Below are 21,755 nucleotides of genomic sequence, written 5' to 3'. Positions count from 1 at the left end.
AGGTCATAGGATTTGTTATTGTTGATTGTTAAAATTGCTTGTGTGTCCACACAGACACATATATGAGTGTGTTTGTCTACTGTCTGTTTACATGTTTGTATTTAAACTGTTTTTATATTATGTACTTTTTTTTTGTCCTTTTCCAGTGGCCCCACACCTCCAGAATAAGTTGCCATCAGGGGTCCTCCAGGCCCTGTCATTGTAGTCTTTTAGGAAGGCCCTGAAAACATACTACTTTACTCTGGCTTTCCCCCGATTATGTTTTATTGGACTGGATTGCAGTTGCAATTGTAGGTTTTGTTTTATGCTGGTGTTTGTTATTTTAGAATGTTTGCTGCTGTTGCTTTTTATTGCTTTTATTACTGCATTCGTTTTTCTTATTTTGAGTTCTACTGTTGCATGCCACCTTGGGAAGGCTCCTGCCAAGAAATATTATAAATAAATACATGCCAGAGACAAGGATGAAAACAGAATGTGTTAAATGAAAACCTTATTTTCAAAGCACCCTGATATTTTCATATTTACATTTCTGCAATTGATTTTATATATTTTTCCATGTGGTGAGGTAGGAAGGGGAAAGAGGGGTGTGTGTCCTGTTGATTGAGAAACACCATCCTAAAGTCCCTTTTGACTCATGGAATGCAAGGTGAACCGCCCAGAGAGCTTCGGCTGCGGGGCGGTATAGAAATGTAATAAATAAATAAATAAATAAATAAGGTTGAATCCCAGCTACTGTGTTTAAAGTAAGGAATCATAGACAAGAGTAAATAGAAAATGTAACTGTTTATCTCAGATGCTCATGTACAGTAAGGATCCTTCTGTGAAGCTGTAACTTCCACACAGCCTTGTTAAATGATGATCTATGTACTCTCCAAGTCAGGAGATAGTACCTTTTCCTAGAAATAGAAACTCTGCAAAGTCCTGGACCAGCGAAAGGCAGCTCAGCTGTACAGATGGCACATGTACAATTATTTCTACAAACAAGCTATCAACTGAATTAAACTCAGGATGAGAAGCCTTTGTAGTTTCTGTACATATCCAGAGAACATACGAGAAATAATAAAGTGAATTCCACGGGCAAAAATGCACATTTCTTCAGTTTGTCCATGGGGAATGCCTCTGAAGTTTATTATAGCACATTAGTTTTCTAAAAATCCTAAGCAATGGTAGCTCTTAATTCATCCCCAGGCTTGAGATTTACAATAATGCAGTACAAGTTTGCCATCACTTCCAAAACACTGTAATGAAACAAGAAGAGGAAAACAAAAAAGTTAAATTTTAATGTCCAATTAAAACTTATATCAGCAAACAGTTGGATCACTGCATTCCCTTGTGTCCTCTATTAATACAGGCAAAGATACAGTTAATATTTACTGATATTTACTTAGAAAATACTGCCACCTGTTGACAATAAACTTTCAGACAATTTTGCACACTACACTTGTTCCAGTCAAATACATCTCAGACATGTAGTTCTACGGCAACCAAACCAACCTCTTAGTTTCCAACATGAAGAGCAGAAAAGAAAAAAGCTGACAATCACCTCATACAGTGTCCCAACCTCTTGGTCTGGTGAAGGAGCAAAGGATTGATTCACATAAATAAACTGCATGAGAAAAGAGACACATTGAGAAGTTCATTTTAACAAACATTAGAGGCAAATTTTCTAAACATTAAAATTCTATTGAAGAGTATTATATTTGCTATATTTTCTACCTTCAAAATGCCAATCAGAACATTTTACATTCATTTTGAAATAGTAATGGAAATCTCTTTCTATTTCTATTTCAGTTCAATGGCCTCAAAATGCCATTGAACTGTGAACTACAAAGCTGAAGGGAAGAACAGCCTATCTCCAGCTACAAGCTAGAAGACCAAGTGCTACTGAGCAACCTTTCCCTTCCCTCAAGATGTCTTGCAGTTACCAAAGAAAAGGAGAAAGACAAACTGGCCTGAAGAACTAGAGTGGCTGGTAGCTTGCCCCCTTTTCCCTCTCTGCTACAACCCCTAAGTACTTAAGGAAGAATCCAACAGGGTGCTTATGCACCTACCAATTCCTTTATGTCCTGCCAATTCCATTGTGCAAGCGGTCCCAATCACTTGTGCAATAGCGATTTAGCACTTCCGGGGCAATGCTCATTTCTGGAAGGAGGCAGGTACACTGAACTCACATAAATGAGTTCTACTGACCTGCTTCCTTCCAGAAATGAGTGTTTCTACTCGTTATAGGTCTTCCCCTAGGAAGCACTAAATCTCCCTTGTGTAAAGGAGAATTGGCAGAACCCACCATTTGCAAAAGGAATCGGCAGGGACTAAGCGCCCTGTTGGATTCTACCCTCAGCATACTTAGGTAACTGGAATTAAAAGGAAAGGCATGTTGGCCCCCAGAATAACAGCAGCAGATTTGCATTTCTCTCACCCACAATTGCTGCATCACAGCCTCAGATCCTTTATGGGCAATTGCCAAGGGCATATTTGTCTAAGCTTTTGGAAAAAGCTAGATTGAATGTAAATCTAAGAAAGCTTCAAGATGGTTACAAATGGAAGATGACATGTGCTTCTGAATGAGATTTATTGGTCTTCTGGGTGAGCTTTATTGGTCAATCCCCTGCCTCATTCATAGAATTTTATGTGGGGGTTCAGACATCAACTTTCATTATTAACCTACTCCCATGTTTTCCCACCACTTTGTCCATCTCTTTTCTTACCACAAAAAAAGAAAAAAGAAGAAAACCCTGTTAAGGTGGGAAAGACAAAATAGTTGCACTATGTGTTTTTATTTGTACCATTAGGAGCTGTCCACGTGGAAACATCTTACATTGTCTGGGACCCCTGTAAACTTTTGTGAATGAGTCAGGGCAATTGCATAATAAAAGGCTTGGGCAATATCCAGTGCTATTGCTGCACTTACACCATTGATGTAGCACTAGCATAAGTGTCCTCTAGTGCAACACTATTAGCATATTGTGTAGCAATGGATTCCCCTAGAAAATCCATCACTCCAGCATACACTATTGGCTTTTTGCTAGAGGTCACATACACTAATGCTACATCAATGGCATAAGCAGAACAGCAGCATTAGATACTGCCCCTTGTCTGGAAGCACTCTAAATTTTGGGTTGGATCATGATTCTTGATTGAATGTTATGTGCAGAACTATGAGCATGATGATCTTTCTGGGGCTTCATTACAGTGCACAACACTTCTTTATTTAAATATTTAGTTTCAGCACAGCAATAATTTCAGAATGACTGGATTACCATTTGTGAACTAAAACAATAGTGGGGACAAACAAGAAATAAGGTCTGGTGCCTTCAGGCCCTCCATGTGAGCTTCCTGGCAGCATCTGTTTGGCCACTGTCAGAAACAGGATGGCAAGACTAGATGTGCCTCCACTTTGATTCAGTAGTGTTCCCCTTCTATGGTTCCCCTTAGTTTCCTATTTGGGAATGAAAAAATATCACATACCAGCTGTTCTGAGGCTACTAGCTTGAGAAACCTCTTGATAAAATCAATGAGGCTTTGGATTGTGCGGGTTTTCTCTACTGTCCATTTCTTGGTCTTCATTATAGGGGTATCTCCAACAGCCTTGAGCAAAACATCAACTAGGAAGTAGAGCACATGGTAAATAAGAACAAATGGAAATAGAAAACAACATATGGTTTTAAAGTATACTGAAAGATGACTAATAAAATACAGAATGGAACTGGAGCAGAATAAAAAGGGAACACGGCAGAAGAAATCATCCCTAATCTATACAAATCCTACAAGAGGACAAGAAAATCCATTTATGCCTATTTTCATTCTTTCATGTAAATATTTTTAGGCCACATTTAAGTGAAAACCCCTCTCAAGCTTATACAATTAAATGTAATAAAACAAACATGAAAAGATTAATAGTCACAAATAATCATAAATCAAACTTGCAGCCTAGAAAACAATAAAATCCAATACTTAATTTCAGATAAATATAATCTATTTGATGGTAAAATAAACAGATGGGCCAATAGGGCTTTCGTAAAGCCTGCAGTGATAGTGCCTGAAGGACCCCAGATGATAGGTGTGCATCCATTGCAGAAAAAAGCTCTCACCCTTGAACCCATTAATTCCAATTACTTTCAAAAGCAGGCAAGTAAGAAGGGCCTCTACTGCTGATCTAAAAGTGTGGGCAAGTACTCCAAGTAACTCAGAACCAACCATTTCAAACTTTAAAGTTAAACCCATCATTTTAAATTGGGCTCACAAACAAGTTGGTAACTAGAGCAGCTGGTGCAGTATAGGCTTAGTCTCCTCTAGGATGTGGATGGTTGCATTTTGCATCCGCTGGAATTTCTGAACCATCTTTAAAGGCAGCCCACTATAGAGCATCTGTCGGATATCACTAGTGGATTAATGATGCAAAGTTAGACCTTTCCAGACAGGGCTGTAGCTAGCATACCAGGCTGAGCTGATGAAAAGCACTCCTGGCCACTGCTATCTGAGCTTCCCTCATTTGCTACTGAAAGCCATTGAAATGTCTAGGAGTTCCAACACACTTGTATTCTCCCTCTCCATTTCTTGGTATAAGCCATCCATCAGCACATTCCAGGATGTTTCTGTGCCGTAACTTGGCCTGAAATTAGATTGGAACGGATCTAAGTAGTCAGTATCATTCAATACTGCCTGGAGTTGACCTCTAACACCTTGCTCAAGAATGGCAAATTTGAGATTAGGTGATAGTTATTTGAAATCATAGGATCTAAACTTGGTTTCTTCTATGAAGGCAGCACCACTGCTTCCTTTATTTAATTATTATTATTATTATTATTATTATTATTATTATTATTATTTCTTACCCGCCTCTTCATTTTGATCAACGCGGGGAACAACAGTAAATATAAAATACTGATTAAAAACATTGTTAAAACATCATGAAAAGCATCCTAAAATTTAACATTACTTTTAGGCTGCTTTTAAGGGTAGAACCCTCTTAAGGAGATATACAAGAAAAAAATCTGTACAAAACAGTTACAACAAAAAGTTAATACATATTCAATAAAATTTAAATAGAAAATCAGCTTGCACAAGAACTACAGAAAGGCCAGCAAAAATAGATGGGTCTTCCAAGCTTTCCTGCAAACATCTGAAGGAAGCAGCTTCCTTCAAAGCTGTTGCAACTTATCATCCCAAAGGGAGGTATTAACCACCTCTAAGGTCCAAACACCCAGCCCATCTCTGACTGATTTAACAACTAAGATAGGCAAAAGTCTAAAGAGGAAGTGATAGGTTTCAATCCTCCAAGCAGTTTGTCAATGTCCTCAGGTTGCACAAACTGGAAGCATTGACAACATGACTAAATAGTGCATTAGCCCAGTCCATTTCTGACCTTGTCAAAATAATGGCTTCCAAGTCAGCAAGGATACAACTGACTTAAACCACAAAATGTCCAGCAAACTGGATTTTGAGGGTTCAAACTGTTGCATTCCAGAGACTACACTCAAGAGGCCTTTAACCACCCAACGAAGCTCCACTGGATAACACTGAGCGGATGAAATGGTGGTGGAGAAATAAGAATTCTGTGTCACGATAACCATCACAGAATAAGATCAAAGATGAATTCTTACTTGTGTTCAATTGTATTCACTAAGAATCTTCCTCCAATTGCATTCTAAGTATCAGCCCCAACTCTGAGAATGATGAGTGCACCAAGGAGATGACAGGACTCTACGACTAGGCTGAGGACATTTGGAAACGATCATATTGATAGCCCAAGTCACCTCATTCCTAATGGAGACCAAGGTATCAGCAGGACCACCAGCCAAGCCTTCAGAAAATCCCTAAGAGACTTCAGATGTCTATCTGGATTTAGTAACTTCCAGAAGCAGACCATCAAATTCAGCTCCCCATCTCTGTAGAATATATAGGTAGCCTGAAGGTCAAATCTGATCAGGCAATGATCTGGCCATGCCAACAATCTGGCTCCTCCACTCACAGATTATTTCCCCCCTATCCAGAACTGCAGCCACATTAAAAGTGTGTCTTGCCACATGTGTTGGGCAGATATTATGAGCTGTTCTTGACAATGTAACCTTGATTGAAACATTAAAGTGTTCCAAGACCAGCCTTGGGGCTCTCAATACTACACATGATAATAGCTCCTCTGTAAGGTCAGACAGGGAGATAGTTAGGCAAAAATGTGAGGGATCAATGTACTGTATTTCTTCGATTGTAGGACGCACACTAATCTCAGTACCACCAACAGAAAACAAAACCCTAAGACACACCCGCGATTCTAAGATGCACCCCATTTTTAGAGATGTTTATATGGGAAAAAAAGTGCGTCTTAGAATCGAAGAAATAGGGTAATTCCGATCCTGTGCTGGGTTCCCAACACTAGAGATATTCCAAACTAGCAGAATATTGGACAGGATACTTGACCAGGAATATGGAATCCCTATAAACCAGAATTCCCCAACATGGAATCCTCTAGATGTTTTGGGGTACAACTCCAATAATTCCTGATTATTAGCTATGCTGTCTGATGGGAGTTATAATCCAAAACCTGCAGTGTGTACCAGGTTGGAGTAGAGTAGTAATATGGAGGGCAAGATCAGCGCTGCGGAGCCCCAAGGAAGAACAAGGAGCATACGGTGATAGTAGGTTGGGTCTGCTTGGGAACTCGAAAGCCGCCGCCCCCCTCCCTTGCGGGCTGCGATATCTACGGCGGCTGATGCGATTTCCCCCACCCGCCTATCCAAACAGTGGTCCCAGGTCGACCCGCCAGTTTACTTTTCTTTCTCGTGTCTCCAGCAGGTTCCTCGGTCACCGGGGAAATGGCTGAGGGGGGAGCCGCCTCGAGCACCCCCACCGCAGCTCCGGCTCCTCCACTTTCAGGGGCCTCTTCCCCACCTTCACCTCGGCCCCCGTCCTGAGGCGAAAGAGGAGCAGCCAGAGGCTGCTCTTCTTCAGCTACTTCCGACATAATAGCCCCAAAGCGGAAATCGCGTCCTTGCTGGGGCTCCCTTTTATAAGCTCGTGTCAGGAGCACGTGACCATGGCGAGTCTGTTTAGATTTTGTCCCTCGCGAGCTGCCGTCTCCGGAGTGAGTGTAAGTCAGGTGATCGGGGTGTGTTTTCCCCTTCTTCTTTCGCCTGTCACGTGAGTGAGGAGCGGCTGGGTCTCTCGCTGCGCGTCGCTGCCGTGCTTTGCAGAGGGGGCTGAGAAGGTTCCTTCAGGGCCGCGAGCGCGCGTTACGGGGAAGGGGCAGAGGCAGACCCTGCCGCCGCCGCCTCCTTTGGGCTCCTCACCAACTGCCCTCCCGCCCTCACCATGATTAAAGCGATCCTCATTTTCAACAACCATGGGAAGCCGCGGCTCTCCAAATTCTACCAGCGCTACGTGAGTGCCCGGCGGGCCGCGGAGGCCGAGTAGCGAGTGAGGGAAGGAGTCGGAAGCGGGGAAGCGAGCTGGGTTTGGCGCAAGACCGTTAGTTGCCTCGACTCGGGAGGCGCGGCTGCCTGGCTGCCTTTGCTCTAGGGCGCAGGTTCCCCTTTACGTGAAGGAGGGTGTGGGGAGAGAGCCCGAGAGCCCTTCGCACAAACGCCTCCAGGGTCAAGTAGATGGTTCCTCTCCCCATGCTGGAACCCATTTATTTATCGTTTTTGTGCCTCGCCTTTCCTCTCGAAAGAGCCCAAGGAGACTAGCAATATCAGTTAAAACCAACAAAATACTTTAGCCCAACTTGATCACGTGACGGAAAGGCATTTTTCACCTACTCTCTCGGAAAGCGCCCGCTGCGCTTTTCTGCCGCCCCGTCCCCATATTTTTTCTGGTGCCCAGGTAAAGATCTCCGTAGCAACACATTACCCATCTACCACTTGTCCCTTACCACAGAGCTGTTGCTCCCTCTTCAGGACAACCCCACCCCCGTTCAGGGCCACCTTGAGTTGGGAGTGCAGAAAAAAGGCCCCCCAAAATCCATGGTTAGACTTCGCTTTGCTGCAGCTGAGGTCGCTTGATTGGGGTTTGGAGTAGGAGACAGTGGCAACTGTAAAGCTTTGTTAGCAGGTAAGAGGAGAAACGAGAGTGTAGCTGGATGTGGTTCAGTTCTCAAGTTTCCTGGTAACTAAATATATTTTCTAATTAGTGATATGTGATACTTAGCCAGCCTTTGGGATAAGAAGTAGGATTGATCCTGGTGGATTGTTATGAAGTCTGTCATGTTTAAAAATATTAGGTATACAGAAAGGCAATATAATAAGTGGATTTTTGTCATTAGGAGAGAATTGCAAAGTATGGTGTGTGTGTTTTTAGAGTTGCTTCCCATATAACTGAAAGCAACACAATAACTCAGTTTTCAAGGTCAGAACAAGCCACAGTAGCTTAAACTCTACAACAGCCCATGAGTTATTTGGGGGTTGCTTAACACTCCAACAATCCATGTGGACTTGGTTCAGACAATATAAGCTGTGTCCGGGCAGTGATCGTGCAAATTACTCCCTGCATAGCTGGAGAGCTCCGGCTATTGGGCGGTATAGAAATGTAATAAATAAATAAATAAAATATGCCACAGCTCAGGATAAGCCACCATAGCTTGTTTTAATTGTGCAAACCAGCCCGATATCATTCCTAAGTAGAAAAATCGGGGTCTCGTATTACATTTGCACATTTAAGGGTGATGAATGCACACATGTGTCTTGCCATATGTACTTGTCACCATTCATTCTGAATAGCAGGATGCATACCCAGTGGCCCAGTTTGCATGACCACTGGCTGACATAGGCTACAGGCCAGATTTCCCTAATTACCTGTACTGGCACTGCTTACCATGTTGTCTGAACCTGGGTGGCATGCCTTGTTTGGAGTGGGCAGCAAACCTCAATAGCCCGTGGGTATTTTGGGGTTATTATTTCAGTTGGTATGATCATATCAAGTGGGTCAGTGAAACATAGATGTACATTTGTTGGTACTCTTATAGAAAAGCTCATACATGTGAAATCTGTTGGAGGGTCTGGTGTGACTTACAGCAGAGTTATTTTATATACAGAAATTACGATAACACAGCAATTAGTATTAGAGGCAATAAACACAGGCTACAGCCAGTTTAAAAGAAGTTCAGATCAACTTAGGGAACAATCCTATGGTCCCTAGATAGCATCTGAGGGGGGCATTGGATAATTCAGATCCAGGAACCCACAATTTCCCCCCTCCTTCTTACAGCTGGTGCGAGCTGCCTCTTTGCAGTTCGGAGATTGACCTCAGAGATGGGGTAAAAAGGGTGTTCCAGTGGGCAAGGAGAAGGGGGGATTGGAGTGGCTGGGATATGAGCTATCCTGAGGCCTGTCCAGCTTCCTTCCCTCTCTCCCCGAAGAGCCCCAACTGGACAGGCAAAAAAGCCAGTATAGCAAAATTGCAGAGCCAGGAAGGAACAGTCACTGCTGCCACTCTTCCCTCTCTGTACTGGATGCTCATGTATGTGAGTGAAGGTATGAAGTATGGCTACTTGCTTCCTCTCTGGAGAGAACTACATGGCACTTGTTGCACAGGCAGAGGAAGAAGGGAAGAAGAAGGGGAGGGAACAGGGAAAAGGAACTGATCAAGCCACAGGAATTCTCTATCACCTCCCTCATGTGTGGAAGCATGCAGAATTATTCCTATTATCCAACAAAATGAAGATGGTTCTTAAGAGCAATTATGTAGCTGTTGGGATTGCCTTATTTGGTGGTTTGCCATGGGAAGGGGAATAGAAGCTGTTGTTACATCACTTCTTTCATTCATTCAGTCAGTCGTGCAGAAGGGTACCAAGGCAAATGTAGACATACTGAATTTTCATTTTTTGTTTTAATCTCACAATAGTATCTTGGCTTTCAAATAAAATCACTCTAATATCCCTATCCTATGTAGAGTTAGGTTTGCCTAAGGTCACTGATTTTTTTTAATGGGATATACATTGTATTGGGCTCGTTAGCAATCGGCTTGTTCTTTCTTCTCTTATCTGGGAAAGTTTTGGATGCATTTTTACATATCAATTTTCCTGCTTTCCATAGTGCAGTAAATGGCTGCAACTCTTTTGTGAATTAAGGGCATGGATTATGTTTAATCATATTTTTTCCTAAATGGTTTAAACTCAGCTGAAAAACTGAAGGGAGCTTACAGTGCCCTCACTTGGTAGAGGCTCTGACTATTATATCTTTTTCAGTGAGACATAATTGAGAATTAAACTGTGGATGCTCTTTAAACTTCATAGAACCATGACTTCAAAAATAGGTATTTTTTGTGAGTCATGATTGAATGACTGCAAAAAATGATTTTGGCCCAGCTGTTTTCACAGAAGGAAATTAATTTCCTGTGCTGTGATAAACCTACATTTTTATATGGTGATAAACTTAAAGAACTAAATGCAAAAGGTTGTCAAGGATATTTGTAAAATCTCCTTTGTTTAAGGGGCTAGATACAAATCTGATTTGTGTGTGCATATAATGAATCGATGAGTTTGACAGTGCTTCAGATCATGGTTTTCTGTCTGGGCATTTACTCAGCTTAATGTTTTGAAAGTCATAATAAACTAGGACAGGAAAAAGTGTTGTACAATGTTCTAATGTAGTGATTAGTGACTGGAGTTAAGTAAGTAAGTACTTACTTTACTGGAGTTGTGATCAGTTTGCATGGAATACATTTAGAGAGCAAATCTATGGCCTCGAGACAAGAGTCTGGGGTGCCCATAGGATGCTGCAAATCTCTTACTTTCCTGTAGATAGAGCTATGAGCATGGAGGAAGAGTTCTGATCATGATTCTGGCTGCGTTCAGACAACACTTTAGTTAATGGTGGATTAATAGTCAACTCACAGTTGGTTATTTTGTGGGTACTCCCCTCACAACATGTTCCTGCACAACTGTGGAGTGGTTGGGGCTGGCATTAAGTAGACTAATAGTCAACCCAGCATTTGACTGTCTCTGGCTGAGTTCGGACAACACGCTAATCAATGGTTGTTTCCCATTCTGTTCCTATTACAACCCCCCCCCCAGCTGATTAGCATGTCGTCCAAACTCAGCTACAGCCTCCACCCCTCTCCTCACCTTCCCTCCTCCCTCAGTCCTCCCAGTGCTATCCCAGCAGCCTCTGTGAGTTGTGCTGGCTGTAGCGGAGCAGCTGGTGCAGTTTTGATCACTCTTCCTGGGAACTTTGTAGCCAGCCAAAATAATCCACTCAACCCTGCAAAATAGTCCACTGAGCCCAACAGACAACACGCTAACCAACGGTTGTGCGGATAGTTAACTCTGCAAAGTGTTGGTTATCTCAGTTGGTTATTTTGGGGAAATAGTCAACCGTGGGGTGGTTTTTGCCTGACAAACAACACAATAACCAAACGTTGACCACTCAACTGACGGTTGACTATTTAAACCACCATTGGTTATTGCATTGTCTGAATCTAGCCTCTCCTAGCTATGGGGGAAAGGTTCTCTGATGGGGTTGCAACTGTACTCTCATAAGAGAAGTCCAAAAGGGAGAAAAGGAAGCATGCTAGTGGGCAGAGAAAGGAGAGGCCAGGATATGCAGGATGCTATGGCCTCTCTAGTCTTTTGTTCACCCACAGAAAGATTCAGCTAGACAGGCTCAGAGGCCCATCTAGCTATTTTTTGTATTTTAATGGCGGAACAGAGGTGACATAGCCGTAGTCCTACTCTCATCTGGCAGACTCTTGCCAGCAGGGCATAGGATAGACAGAGCTCCAAACTCGGAGCTCTTTGTCTATTAGAAGCTCAACCTATAGGTTTGTGCCCTTAGTTTAAATGCTGCTCCTACTCCAGAATAGAACCTAAGATGTTGGTATCTATTTTCTATATTATCCTAAAATGTTAGTGATGGAATTATGATCAGTAAATGGCCTTATTACTTGGATAATGTAGCCATGTATTGTGGTGGACAGTACTTATGCTATACTACTATATTTTGAAGCTTTGGTTACATACTGCTGCATTACTAGCCTAATCCCTTTTCCTTTTTTCCAGAGTGAAGATACACAGCAACAAATTATCAGAGAAACATTTCATTTAGTGTCAAAACGTGATGAAAATGTTTGTAACTTCCTAGAAGGAGGCTTGTAAGTATGATCAAATTCGAAGCTGTTTTGTGTAGTATTGAGATTTATTACAGATGCTAAAACTCTTAAACATAAAACTCTGTAAATGCTACTTTTACAAAGCATGAACTTGAGAGATAATTTGCATATACTGCTGTGATACCTAATTGATGGTGGCCAAAGGTGTCATGTCACTGCATTTTCATTCCTTAGTAGAGGAGCTTTTGAATGATTGATAAACATAACAAAAAACAACAACCACAGTCTACCTTAAGGACCTTGCCATGCTAGCAAACACACAAAGACTTTATTTGCACAGAATACTAACCCTGGGGTAGGCATTTTTTTCTGCTCTTGGAGCACATTTGCCATTTCTCCCACCGTCTGCCCATCCCATTGCTTGTTCTGCTGTCCACTTACACCCTAACACCCCCACTGCTCTTCCAACTCAACTAATGATCCTGATCTGTTCTCTGAACCTGGGGGAGGAGAAAGACAATAGCAGCAGCAGGAAGAAAGGAGGGGTGGCAGTGTTGTGCACAGGGTGGAGACAACACTAGAGGGCAGGAAAGGCGAAGTGGCTGAATGTATGGGTGAGGTGGTGGGAAGGAAGAAAAGGGGTTGAGAGAGAACAGCATGGTAAACTGTGGGAGAAGGAAGGAAAAGTGGGAAGATGAGCAGTGCACAAGCGGTGGGCGGAGGAAAAAGGGGTCTGTCAGGGGAAGGTGGTGTGGTCCTGGAGGGGGTCCTGATGTGTGCCATGGTGTCTGTGGGCACTGTGTTACCAACCTCTGCACTAACCCATGGTTTGTTTATCTCATGGGGTGTGAAAAATCTGGGTTGTTTAAAATGTGGGTTGTTTTTATGCATGAACCTGGTAATGTGAGTTATTCATGGGTTGTTTTGCCAGGCTACAGAAGTCAAAAACCCCAGCCACTATATAATGTTGTTCATTTGAGTCGTTACCTTCAGTATATTTGGATCATTAACTATCCCTTTCATTAGCAGTGTGGATAGACTTCTGCACAGTATTTGCAGCTGTGGTGTACAGATTGCTCTAGGAGTCACTGACTACTGATACGATTACAGTGATTTTAATTTTAATGTCTTGTCTGTGATACCACTGTGCATAACTAATTTCTGCCATTTCATGATTTTCTTTCTAAATTAAAAAAGTGTTGTAGCCAATAACAAAGGCAACTTGGAATGTTGTTGTTAATTGCTCTGATGCTTAACTTATTCTGTTTTAGATTAATAGGTGGATCTGACAACAAATTGATATACCGACATTATGCCACGTTGTACTTTGTCTTCTGTGTTGATTCTTCAGAAAGTGAACTTGGCATTTTAGATCTAATACAAGTAAGTCATTTATAGGGGAGTCATTATGTTTTTGAACTGTTTTTTAATATTTATGAATTTGATACTGAAGAATATTCTATTTTATTAGATTTGAGCTAGTGAGACTTTGAATGAAGTATTTATTTTGGTAAATTGCTATTTGGATGGGCTCACTTCTGTACCAGGCACATTGGAGAGCCATTCATTGGGCAAAATCTTTTTGTTAGTGCTTGTGCAGCAGCATTTTTTTAAAAGAAACTTGACGGCTTCATACTGGAAAAGTGACACTAGTAAACCACTATTAGCCTTCAGGTTGTAGTGGTATGCAAAAGTACTGAGTCTTCTCTGAGAATGTTTCTCTTGTTCTTTTTGTACTCATAGGCATTCTGTAGTACATACTGGTATGAGTTAGTGGCCTATGTGGAGAAAAGCAGTTATCCACTGCTTTTACTCTAAATAAGGCTGCATTCTTATGCACCCTTGGGAGTAAGCCCCTCTGAACTTTGTGGGGCTTACTTCTATGTAAACGTGCATTGGATTGCACTGAGTGTTTATTTAGTGTGTGTGTATCATGCAGTGAGAAGATCAGGGTGGTATGAAGTTTTAACAAGGCTGCTTGGATGTTGATAGATATCCAGTTTTGAAAGTGCTAAAATTATTGGAGGTGGGATAGGGTGATGGGACATAACTTGTTTTTTAATCCTATTTTTTATCCTATTTTGGCAACAAACAAGCAACCAAAGTAGTTCTTTTATAGGTTAAAGGGTCTTGGTACCTTCTAATTGGAACATGATATTATATAAAATCTGACAAAGCTAGGAATGTAGAATTTGCAGAAATTTTGAAGCCATGGGGGGGGGAGGGGGACAGTTTCCCCATTTTTCTTTTTCAGAAACTGTATTTTTGGGGAAAATAACCAATACTTATTTAATTTGTTAGCACTCTTTACTGATCAAAAACACCGTGTTACTTTAGGACGGTCTTCACCAACTGGTACCCTCCAGATATTTTGAACTTCAGCTCCCAGCAGCCTCAGGCAGCATGACCAATGATTAGGAATACTGGGTGTTGTAGTCCAAAATATCTGGAGGGCACCAGCCTGGGGAAGGCTGCTTTATGTTTCTAATGTTATATTATGTATAATGTGGTTTCCTCATAAAATTATCATTATATTTAAAAACTTTGAAAAGTAAACTCAGTTAGTAATATATGAATTAACTGTACTTTTAAATTTAATATGCCAAACAAAGCAAGTTATACATAACAAAATAGGAACCTAAAATATGTTAGGTTTATGTCTAACCAGAAGAAAGTTGAGCAACTTCTGAATCATCCTAGAAGCCAGAACAAGCAGTAAGAACTGTAGGTAGATGAAGATTGGTGTACAATGTCTTTTCATGTTCATAAGCTGGTTTAAGGAAATTCCTAAACCTGTTGCTGTTGGGGTGGAGCTTAGGGAAATTTTGACTGAAGGAAATACTATTGAGATTTGCTTTTGCTAGAAAAGACTTAGCTTAGGCATCATAAGCAATCTGTTTTAATTTAAGAACCTTTATTTTTATTTTATTTATTTATTTATCATACTTATACCCTGCTCCTCAGCCAAAAAAGGCTCTCGGAGCGGCTTACACTTAGCAAAAAAGACAGTCCCTGCCCTCAGGCTTACAATCTAATAAAGACATGACACACAAGGAAAAGGAGTCAAGGAGGGAGGGAGGAGAGAGAGAGAGAGAGAGAGAGAGAGAGAGAGAGTGAGAGTCCAGCAGGAGCAGGCCCCGATGTTACTTCTGCCTGCTCCTGTCCCCTCGGTCCTTCTTCTTCTCCACAGGGCCAAGATGGCAGTTTGCCCTGTGGGGGGGGGGGGAAGAGTCCAGCAGGAGCAGGCCCCGATGTTCGATGTTACTTCTGCCTGCTCCTATCCCCTCGGTCCTTCCTCTTCCCCACAGGGCCAAGACGGCAGTTTGCCCTGTGGGGGGGGGGGGGAAGAGTCCAACAGGAGCAGTCCCCGATGTTACTTCTGCCTGCTCCTGTCCCCTCGGTCCTTCTTCTTCCCCACAGGGCCAAGATGGCAGTTTGCCCTGTGGGGGGGGGGGAAGAGTCCAGCAGGAGCAGGCCCCGATGTTCGATGTTACTTCTGCCTGCTCCTATCCCCTCGGTCCTTCTTCCTCCCCACAGGGCCAAGATGGCAGCCCGCCCCGTGGGGGGGGGGAAGAGTCCAACAGGAGCAGTCCCCGATGTTACTTCCGCCTGCTCCTATCCCCTCGGTCCTTCCCCTTCCCCACAGGGCCAAGACGGCAGTTTGCCCTGTGGGGGGGGGGGGGAAGAGTCCAGCAGGAGCAGGCCCCGATGTTCGATGTTACTTCTGCCTGCTCCTATCCCCTCGGTCCTTCTTCTTCCCCACAGGGCCAAGATGGCAGTTTGCCCTGTGGGGGGGGGGGAAGAGTCCAACAGGAGCAGTCCCCGATGTTATTTCTGCCTGCTCCTGTCCCCTCGGTCCTTTAAGCAATCTGGGGACCTTACAGAGAGGATTAAAAAAAAGTATTTCCCCATGGCTTCATTATTTTCAGGTATTTTATGTCTCTAGTCTTCTTATAGAATTGTTCTTATTTTTAGAAATCAATTTATGGGAAGTAAAGGTGGGGGTAATGATATATAAACACATGTACTTAATTCTTAAAAAGAATTTCATAGTCCATAGCTGTTCCATTTTTCCATTATTATTTTTTGAAAAAAACAAAAACGAACCTTGTAGGGGTGGGTCAGAAATCTTTTTACCCCCTTGAATCCCCCCCCACCATACCTTCACATCTTCACATAAAGACGCCAGGCTGTTCTTTTTTTATTGCATCAGACTAACACAATGACCACACTGGAAATTATGAAGTATGAGGATGTGAAATTACTAGGATAGAAAGTAGCATATTGAGGATATTATCTGGTGTGTTCCTTTTTGTTTTGACGGGGTTCCCTAAACAACTTATTGGATCTTCTCAGACATATAGAGTGGCCAATGTCCAATCCTACTGAGGAAAGCAACTGCCCAGCCCCCCGTTCATAAAATTAATTTTTCCTCTTCCCCAGCAGCCATGGCCACGTCAGTTAGTTGTTGTGTTTTGTTTTGTTTTGTGTATTCAGCCAGGAATTTTCCTCTACTGCAGCCAGCCATGATTTAGGTACAAAGGGCACCCACAAATGGAATTGTTCTTAAAAATAGCAAGAGCTCCCCGTGTACACATAGCATAGCAAAGCAACGACACCTAACCCACCTATCTCTTGAATTCTCCCTCTTCCCCCACAATAAAAGATTCACCTATCAGACTGTGTGCCTGGCTGGCTCCAGAGTCCTTGGCTTCATTTAAAAGAAAAGGAAAGCTCTCTCTTGAGTTCTCCACCCTCTTCTATTCAAAAATTGCTGCTGCTGCTACTGTCTCCATTGGCTGAGTCTCCCATGGTTATTGTTTTTCTAGTTGGTAACTTCTTCTCAAAGCGGCGGTCCACTATTAAGTTCCACCGTTAATTTGGTTGTGCAGGCCCAATCCCAGTGAAAACAGGAGGCAAGCCTACAAAGTACTAGAAAAGTGAATAAGTGTGTGTGTTTGCAAAGCATCTTGGATAGCCCCTTTAGAGTTCTCACTGGTTCTGACTGAAACCTAGAATGTGTACATGAATCTGCTGGGAGCAGCTCTATTGCTTTTTGTCACCTAACATCAAGGAAGCACTTGAAACCCTTGAACGTTGCCTGGGCTCGATAATGAGCTGGCTGAGAGTGAGCAGGCTGAAGTTAACTCCAGTCAAGATGAAGATAGTGTTTGTTAGTAGAAAGTCTGACTCAGGCACTGGAATTCTTTCTGTTCTGGAAGGAATTATGCTCCTCCTCAAGGATCAGGTCTGTAATTTGGAAGTGCTTCTTGATCCTATGTTGTTGCTGGACGTTTAGTGAAAAGAAGGGAGAAATGAATTTTCAGGATGCTGAACTTTCTATTGTACATTGTAAAGCCTGATGTGTTTCGGCCTGTACCTTTTCAAGGCCTTCTTCAGGGGGTTGTAGGAAGATGTCTGCAAAGAACTTCTTATCAACAGAATGTTTCTCTCTTATTGTTAATAGCAGCATAGCTGGCTATCTAATGGACTGCCTGTCTTGTGTAAAAGCACTTTCTTCTGTGTTGCGCTTAGACTATGGAGTGAACTCGCTCAAGAATTATGATTTCCCCTACTCTCATGGCCTGTAGAAACAGAGTAAAGACCCATCTTTTCAATTTAGTCTCTTAAAATGTGTAGTTTTTAATATTTTACTGTTTTTAATGTTACTGTTTTTATTGCTGTACATTACCTTGATGGCTTTTTAGCAAATGAGATGGTACATGAATGTTAATAATAATAATAATGCTAGAGCAATGTAATTTACATTAGCGTTATGCCAAAGAGAATACTGCCCTAGGGCTGCAATATTACCTGGTCATAAATCCCACTGAACTCAGTGGAATTTCTGAGTGAACATGAACAAGATTGTACTGTAAAAGTACTATATATGTATACTGTTAGCATGTGTTTTGAGGGGGAAATGTTATTGGTTTGTTTAGTATAAATCTCAAAATAAAACATTAGGGGGAGCTAGAAATTCACTTACATTTTGAACATATTTTATTTTAACATTCTGATTTCACTAAGGTAGAAATGACTGTCCTCCTTAACTCACTAATTCCCTACAAGAGGTAGTATCCATTTTTGTAAACATCCTTGGTACAAAGGTTTCATCTGTAGTGGCTGACGTCCACCTTTACAATTGAAATGATAAGATTAACCTGCATAGTTTTAACTTCTCTAATCTCTCAGACGTAATTTTCCATCAGTAATTCTACTCCATTGCTGGTTTTTAAAAAGCTTTTGCTCATATAACACATTGTGACTGGCCTGCAGGTTAGAGAAACACTGGTCAGTAGACCAGAGAATGTTTTGTTGTGTGTGCCCTTGAAACTCTAATCTAATCTTTACTGTTTCAAAAATACCTCCCTTTACTTCCTACCATAATCTTTCCCCACAACTTGAATCATAATGTTTTTGTCTTCTAGCTAGAATGCTTGGATGCAGGAAACCTAGGTTAAAAACCTTAGCTATGGAGCTCACAAGGTAGTTTTGTGCAAGCCTCTTTATAGATGCAGAATTCTTATGAGATTAAAATATCTTTCTGAGTTCATTAGAAGATGGGTCAGATGAAAACATAATAAATTAGCTCTTGTGCTGTTGCTAGCTAACTGTAATAAGTAACAGGAAAAACTTATTCCATTTTGTTCCACAAGATGGGGTCCTACTACAGTGAAATCAGAGGCTAACTATAGTAGGACACTTCTATTTGAAATGACCAGTGTAAAGTGGAATTAAGCCTGTATGGTGTTGTAATTGCATGTGATTTGATGGGTCTTCTTTAAAAATTACTTTTAAAGGACTAGTTTTGGGCAATGAACACCTTACTCATGTTGATTCTGCTGGCATCACATGTTAGGCCGGTCCAGACATAATGCTAAAACATAGTTTTAGTGTTATGAGAATGAGCCTTGTCAATACGTGGTCTCATATATCCCCCCACTACTCCTCCAGCATGGCTTTGCGGAAGAGTTCATAAACATTTTTGCTTCTATTTTAGGTTAATCAGAGCTTGCCTTGTCATCTGGACTCAACAAACTGGTTAATAATAAGTAAATAAAAATGTAGCTATGATTTCTTGATAGTTTAGGAAGTTGGCTTGTTTCAACAAGCCATAGTTAAGATTAACTACACTTTCGGGTTCAGACATAATGCTTGCTGCAGCTCATCCATGTTACGATAAACCATGGGTTAACATTACATTTTGTTTTTAAACTGATTCCAATATTGCTGTTTGCTAAAATTTCACCTTTGGACTTGGAAATAAATAAGGTTAAACTAATAAGAACAGATACAGGCTATTACCAAGTAGTAATGTAAAATACTATTAAGTGTAGAGATTTTCTGGGATGTATGTTCCATAGTAAAGTGGTTACTAAAAAGGTTTTTAAAAAATCAGCCCATGATTACCAATTAGGAGTCCTAAAGGTTCCATGGAAATAATGTTCTGTTAATCATATGGATTATGTTTCTAATAAGACGGTTTTTTATTGCCAATACAAGGCTGAGGACTACCAAGTATATGTTGTCATGGGTTTGGATCTGAAGAAAAGTGCACAGAAGGGGGCTGGCAGAAGCTGAATTCCCTGTCCCCTTCTCCTCCAGCAGCTGCCAAGCCCTGCAAAATGCCTCTCTCACGGGTTGGTGGACTTAACTGAATGGCACGGTGCTTTGGAGAAGCAGGGGTGGGGATCCTTACATTAGGCAGAGACAACTTTTGTGAGCAGATGCTCTATTCGTGGAAGTTTTCTCCAACTGATTTTCAGAGATCCAGCCTTTCCTCCTCAACCCCCAGCATGCCATCCCACCCCATTCAGAGGCATTTAGGGGGCAGCCTGCTGGGGGCAGGGGGAAGGAAAATCAGTTCCTCCCAGCCCCCTCTCATAGTCTTTTCTTTAAATCCATCCCCTGGTAGCGAACAGAACTGACTCCCCAGATGTGTCAAACGTTTCAAGAACAGGAAGACTTAAAAGTATGCTTTGAGCAGGGATCAAAAATTCTACTAGAGCTTAGAAGCCAACTCTAAAGTCCAAGCACATCACAATAATACAGTAACGATAGGATAATTTCTCAAGTTGCTACTTGTCTTGCTAGCTATATGCTACCTCCAGTAACAAACTCATCATGCCTGTGTACCCCAGTTGATGGGATCATGGGTGGAGGGTGCTACTGCACTCATATCCTGCTTGTGGTTTCCGTGTAGACAGCTAATTGGCCACTCTGTGAACAAAATGGTGGACTAGATGGACTCCTGGTCTGATCCAGCATAACTCTTCTTATGTTCTTATAACCTTATTCAGAAAATTATGTTAATAAAAGGAAGCAGTTTTTAAATCTTAATTTTATTTGGGTTTTTTTAATGATAGTTTGGAGACGTGGAAATTATTTCTGAGTAAATATTCATAGAATCAGAATACTTTCACTGAAATTCTTTGGCTGTTAGATTTAGAAAACCTTTTTTGGTAGTAAATCAGGTTTTTTAAAAATCATATTTCAGTTTTTAAAAACAATAAGTCCTTATTCTTATCTGCTAGATAGCACAAAGGTGTAGGGAAAATGTGGTATATTTATAGTAGAGATGTATGAGAAGTACTGGCAGTCTGGCACTCTTAAAAGCTGTTTAGGATAAAGAAATAGATTTAGGTTGATTAATGGCACCTGCTGGAAGCAGTACTATGCATACTAAATGGATAAAAACAACAAGATATTTGTCCTGTTGCGGATACCCTGTGAATTATCCACTGGCACAAAACATCCTTATTTCTAGAAGACTTCAGTTATAGTTCTGTCACACTTACTGGGGAGTAAATTCCATTAAATTCAACAGGATTTGCTTCTGAATAAGCATGCATAGGAAGGTTTAAGTACTGTCATGGAGAGAGTGAGAAATGGCACCTAAGTAAAGAAACACCTCTGCTGCACACCCAGATTTTGATAATTACTTCACTCATTAATTGCAAGAGTAAGGAAAATTATAAATGGCTGCCAGAGATGTGCTAAATGACAGAACTTCCATTCCCCATTTCATAGGTAATGTAAAACAGTTTGAGTTCACCATCCTTCACACCTGCTGATGCTGCTGTTGCTCAGGTTCCCCTCATGCTTCGGTGCTCTTACTAGGAGGCAGGACATGCAACCTCTCAGTGTCCCTTGCTCCCCTGGTTGATAGCAGAGGCTAGAGTGTGCCTTTCTTCAGATCTGGAGTCCCAGGATACATAACTGATACACAATAAATCTCTCTTTCATAGAATCATAGAATAGCAGAGTTGGAAGGGGCCTACAAGGCCATCGAGTCCAACCCCCTGCTCAATGCAGTAATCCACCCTAAAGCATCCCTGACAGATGGTTGTCCAGCTGCCTCTTGAAGGCCTCTAGTGTGGGAGAGCCCACAACCTCCCTAGGTAACTGATTCCACCGTCGCACTGCTCTAACAGTCAGGAAGTTTTTCCTGATGTCCAGCCGGAATCTGGCTTCCTTTAACTTGAGCCCGTTATTCCGTGTCCTGCACTCTGGGAGGATCGAGAAGAGATCCTGGCCCTCCTCTGTGTGACAACCTTTTAAGTATTTGAAGTGTGCTATCATGTCTCCCCTCAGTCTTCTCTTCTCCAGGCTAACATGCCCAGTTCTTTCAGTCTCTCTTCATAGAGCTTTGAAGGAAGGAAGTAAGGAGTATTGGTTAAACTCTTGTAACGTAAACTGGGTTAAATTAGGTT

General features: G+C 41.8%; 2 protein-coding genes across 2 annotated transcripts in view; one reads left to right on the top strand and one right to left on the bottom strand.

Annotated features, from left to right (window-relative positions):
- Positions 1-764: 764 nt before the first annotated feature.
- Positions 765-6,978, bottom strand: ATG12 (autophagy related 12). Its single transcript, XM_063129497.1, has 4 exons — positions 6,769-6,978; positions 3,469-3,605; positions 1,544-1,606; positions 765-1,238 (listed from the first exon to the last, which is right to left on the bottom strand). Exons 1-4 carry the CDS (start codon positions 6,959-6,961, stop codon positions 1,179-1,181), a joined length of 453 nt encoding a protein of 150 aa, XP_062985567.1. The 5' UTR covers positions 6,962-6,978; the 3' UTR covers positions 765-1,178.
- A 159-nt stretch (positions 6,979-7,137) lies between these two features.
- Positions 7,138-21,755, top strand: part of AP3S1 (adaptor related protein complex 3 subunit sigma 1) — a 30,053-nt gene continuing 15,435 nt past the window's right edge. The window contains exons 1-3 of the mRNA XM_063129496.1: positions 7,138-7,377; positions 11,990-12,081; positions 13,311-13,422. Coding sequence (XP_062985566.1) covers positions 7,309-7,377; positions 11,990-12,081; positions 13,311-13,422 — 273 coding nt within the window. The 5' untranslated portion in view covers positions 7,138-7,308. The remainder of the gene's footprint in view (positions 7,378-11,989; positions 12,082-13,310; positions 13,423-21,755) is intronic.

Source organism: Elgaria multicarinata, chromosome 6, assembly GCF_023053635.1.
Source record: "Elgaria multicarinata webbii isolate HBS135686 ecotype San Diego chromosome 6, rElgMul1.1.pri, whole genome shotgun sequence".
NCBI lineage: Eukaryota > Metazoa > Chordata > Lepidosauria > Squamata > Anguidae > Elgaria > Elgaria multicarinata.
Note: the sequence above shows the minus strand (reverse complement) of the source record. Positions and strands in the feature narration are given on the sequence as shown.